This window comes from Habropoda laboriosa, unplaced genomic scaffold (genome assembly GCF_001263275.1).
Source record: "Habropoda laboriosa isolate 0110345459 unplaced genomic scaffold, ASM126327v1 scaffold748, whole genome shotgun sequence".
Classification (NCBI taxonomy): domain Eukaryota; kingdom Metazoa; phylum Arthropoda; class Insecta; order Hymenoptera; family Apidae; genus Habropoda; species Habropoda laboriosa.
In genome coordinates this window covers 979-5,313 of record NW_017100822.1, presented here as the reverse complement: position 1 = coordinate 5,313, position 4,335 = coordinate 979, and the positions used below count along the sequence as shown (strand labels likewise).

At 37.6% G+C, this 4,335-nt stretch overlaps 1 protein-coding gene across 1 annotated transcript; it reads left to right on the top strand.

Annotated features, from left to right (window-relative positions):
* Nucleotides 1-998: 998 nt before the first annotated feature.
* Nucleotides 999-3,906, top strand: LOC108570055 (odorant receptor 49a-like). The gene is made up of 4 exons (XM_017940385.1): nt 999-1,262; nt 3,419-3,520; nt 3,603-3,758; nt 3,835-3,906. Exons 1-4 carry the CDS (start codon nt 999-1,001, stop codon nt 3,904-3,906), a joined length of 594 nt encoding a protein of 197 aa, XP_017795874.1.
* Nucleotides 3,907-4,335: the final 429 nt, after the last annotated feature.

The window sequence follows — 4,335 nt, the reverse complement described above, 5'->3', positions numbered from 1 at the left end:
CATTTTTCCTCCAGTCATTATGTTGAAATATCCGAGTCCAGAAAGAGCCATCTCCCTTGTCCACGTTATCACGGCTTTTACCTGCTGTTGGCCTCTTCCCTCGACGGCGACTAAGTCTCTGGTGCTTCAATTTAAGATTCTGAGATCTTTCCTGCTTTTAAACGCGTTAGTGTTGTTTCTACCTTTGTTATATGCTCTGCACGTGCATCGAAACGACGCCGAGAACGTCGCGAAAGCTGCTTGCCTGACGCTTGCCCTCGTGCAAATATTTTTCCAGACTTTCGTTTGCATCGGCCAATACGATCATTTTCAGGTAAGATTAATTTTACGCATAAACCCTCAAAGAATATGTATACAGGGAGGGCCACGCGAAACAGGACACCTAATTATCTTTTCAAGCTAGCGTGATAAACGAGAAAATTGTTATACGTAATTTAAATGGTTTCAAAGGGTGAATAAAATGAAAGAAAAATGTTTTCATAAACATTCTTTTTCTGTTCTCTTCATGGTCACTTGTTTTGTTTTACATGACTGTATATATTTTTTTCTACTGTATGTACTAGCTTACATAGATGTGCATTTAAACATACAGGATAACAAAATCTTAAAATGATCACCTTGGACTATAAAATTTTAAATTAAATGTGAGACTTAGTTCCACTTTTTGTCATTTATTTCATTAAAAATATTTTTCATCCATCTTATTCACCCTTTGAAACCGTCTAAATCAAGTATAAAAATTTTCTCGTACCACCATATCTAGAAAAAGTAACTAAGAAGCCTGTTTTACATGGCTCACCCTGTATAATTAGGTAAGTGAAAATGTCCAGCGAAAGATCAGTAATTTTTGTGACACGTTGCAGAAACTAATCGAAGAAATGAAGATTTGTTGTGAAACAGCAAAACCATACGAAAGAGACGTCTTCCAACGATACGTCAATAAGCACTCTTTATTTTATATAACATGTTCGTCATGGTTTTACTTAACAGCAATAATTATGGTTCTTGGAAGTCTGCTTATATCCGATCCTTTTCCAACCAACGCAGTATATCCATTCCCTGTTAACTTTGAACCCTTGAGAAGCATCATTTTTATGCACCAATCGTTCGTTGGCATACAGTGTGCTGCACACGCTAGTATGAATGTGCTTTCTGCACTGTTATTGCTATTCACTACAGCTCGTTTCGAAATATTGATGACGGAGTTGAGGAATGTCAATGATATCGAAACACTGATTAAGAGTATGAAAAAGTATTCGACTGTGCGGAGGTAGAAGATCATTTCCTAATGAAAAAAAAAGAAATGCAGGATGAACCAAAAGTCGGGTACTACTTTAGTTTCCTTTTGCAGAACCTTAAGATAAATACAGAGAAGCGTGTAGCAATAGTTACCTAGCGAATCTAAGGAAAGGAGCAGGGGAGAGTCGTGCAGTACCGGCCACTCTAAGTTTTTGCACTATAACTTGGGCTAATGTTGGTAAAAATGAAATTTCAAAAAAGTAATTTGTAATACGAAGGGTGCTTAATAAAAGGGGACAAATGATTTTTCTTAAATTTTCTTATAAAGATAAATATTTGGTAGAAATAAAAAAGTTGTAATTTGCAATGAACGAAAAATTGTCGTACAGTACCGGCCAGCTACTTAGTTAATAGATTTGAAGGTCTAAGTAATAAATAATGTTAGTAAAAATCATTTAAAAATAGAATAGTCTTTTATTTAGGCACGTCTACAAATATCACAGGTAAAGTGATCGATATTTTCTTGATTCGTACTCTTCACGTGAGCCCAACCGTTGCGTTTGATGCACTGCACCCAATCTTCGTTGAAGGATTCTTTACAAATGATGCATTCAGTGACTTGCTCGTCAATACCTAGGTTCCTTCTTCGTGAGCTATCTTTTTCCTTAACTTCCTTCCTCTTTTGATTTTTTCATCTTTCTTTAGTATTTTCTCAACTTTTTTTTGTTTTTGCTTTCAATTTTTTTTCATTAACCAGTTTCATTTTTTCCTGAACATCTTCTATAAAAGATACTGATGTTAGAATTTCAGACTGTTGCGTCCGTCGTTTTCTCTGTGTTATCCTTGTTTCTGAAATATTATTTGCAGGACTGATGTTTTTAACAATTTTCATAAAATCAGAAGATACGCTTGCTCATTAACATTAAACGTCTTATTGTTAGATCTCTGGTAATACTGAAGAAAAAGAAACGTCGCCGGAATACGTTGCTCAGGGCTATAGTATTTATTTGTTTATCCGTCAATAGTGCACTCAACTAACAGTATAAGCGAGATCTAGCTTTGGCCGGTACTGCACGACTCTCCCCTAATCCCTTTTCTCCGCTGTTCGCCAGTTCCCATTATCTGGCCATCTTTATTCACCCTCGTAGCGCGGGAGGATCGAGTGATCGCGAAGTAGCGGAGGAGGTGGGAGCTGTCCGTAGAGGGAATAGGTTCAAGCGAGTTTTACGAACGCGCACAAATCTCCTCATCAGGCTCCCGGTAGGATCCGTAGGGGCCTGGAAATTGTAGGGCGGGTTTCCACGTTGCTCGATCGCAGGAGGAAGAGGAGAATGTGGGAGGAGGAGGGTGGTGGGCACACAAATGAGGCAGCTTGATTCCAATTATTCAGTAAATTAAATACGGCGGGGGTTGGTCTTTACGGGCGTTCCCGTGAGTTCCAGCGTTATTGTACGGAAGGGTGGATTTCACGATGGGGTGGTGCAGCGTACGGAGGAAGGGTGGAGAAAGGGTTGAAACCACACGATACCGTTGTATCGTATCGCCGTGGCTCCACGTTCCCCCTATGTTATCTATAGTTAATACCCTCTTTCGGGGGCGGACGAACAGCAGATCCGTGACATTTTCGTACAGGGTGAACGGCGAAACAACCAGCCTGCTCCCTCTGATAGGGGCTTCGGTACATGTAAACCCCCAGTCACGAGGCTTTAAAGTTAAATGCTACCTCTCCTCGCGGCCCGGAAACTGCCTTCCTTCCTATAAGAGTTCCGACGAATAAGCGTGTTTTAAAAGAAACTGTTGTAGGGTTTGTTAACCCTTTCGCTGTACACTTTTAAAGTTTTGTTTTTTGGTCGCATTTGAAATTTGTTTTATTTAATTAACGTGAAAGAGTGCGGAGGAGAAAATTGAGGCTCGAGGTAATACGGAAGTGCGCCAAAAGGCTCGAATAGCGAACAAATTTCCAAAGCTCATATATTCAGGCGTCGATAGCGGAGAAAGGGTTAAGGTAGCTTGCGCCTAAATTGGGAAACAATTTAAATTTTGCACGTTGGTACGGTAATCACATGCACTGTGGCGTGTGTATTTGCTGGAATTAATTTGATCGGAGTGAGTACTCGATAACGAAATAAAAATTGTTGGAGTTCAAAAAATAATGAACTATGTTCGAACGATTGAATAGAAACAACCGTTCGCTGTGAAAGCTCAGTTTCTTACTGTGAGTGGAACCGCTTTGCTGGAAGTGCTTATGTGTTCACTACCAGCTGACCATTTGATAGATATGGTAAGTGATTATTTGATGCTATTCTTTAAGGCTTAACGAAACAAAGTTAAGACTTGATTAAATGTATCCTTATTAATGTCAGAGCGAGAACATAATGCAAGGAATATATGAATCAAAATGGTACGAACGATCTCTAAAAATTCAAAAGTCTACAGTCCTCATGTTGACTCCTCAATCTCCGGTGACAGTAAAAATCAAGTGCCTCATTCCAGTTCTTTCTTTGAATTTTTACTGCTCGGTATGAGAATAGAAATACGGACCTTCTTATTTTATTTTACTATCGTATTTATCGATTGTTCATTTGATTATTTCAGTACGTCTCAAATGTGTTCTCTTTATTTACCGCTTTAAGAATAGCCATGATAAATGATGAAACTGAAAATTGAACGTCATCAACTAGCAACACTTAAAGTTAATATTTAATCGATAACAGAAATAGACCAATAATCAGGTATATTTTAGTTGCTTATTCTACAATCAATGAGTGTTTCATAAGCTATTTTAACTTTCATCATTTCTAGTATTCATTTTTCTATAAACTCGGGATATGATAGAACAGAATTTGAATAACAGAAAATCGAACGTATTCTGCTATCAAAAGGATGAATTTCTCAATATGTATTCGGGTAGAAATTATCATATACAAATGTATGAAATTTATCGAAATTTATTTGAAAATCCTCCACAATTTTTATTTTATGTTTTATCATAATAATACCAGACATTCCATTATTATATGGAAATGCCAAAATTGATAGAAATTGTTAATAAAGCACTATACGCAATGCGTTAACTTATTTAAGCACCTATGCATA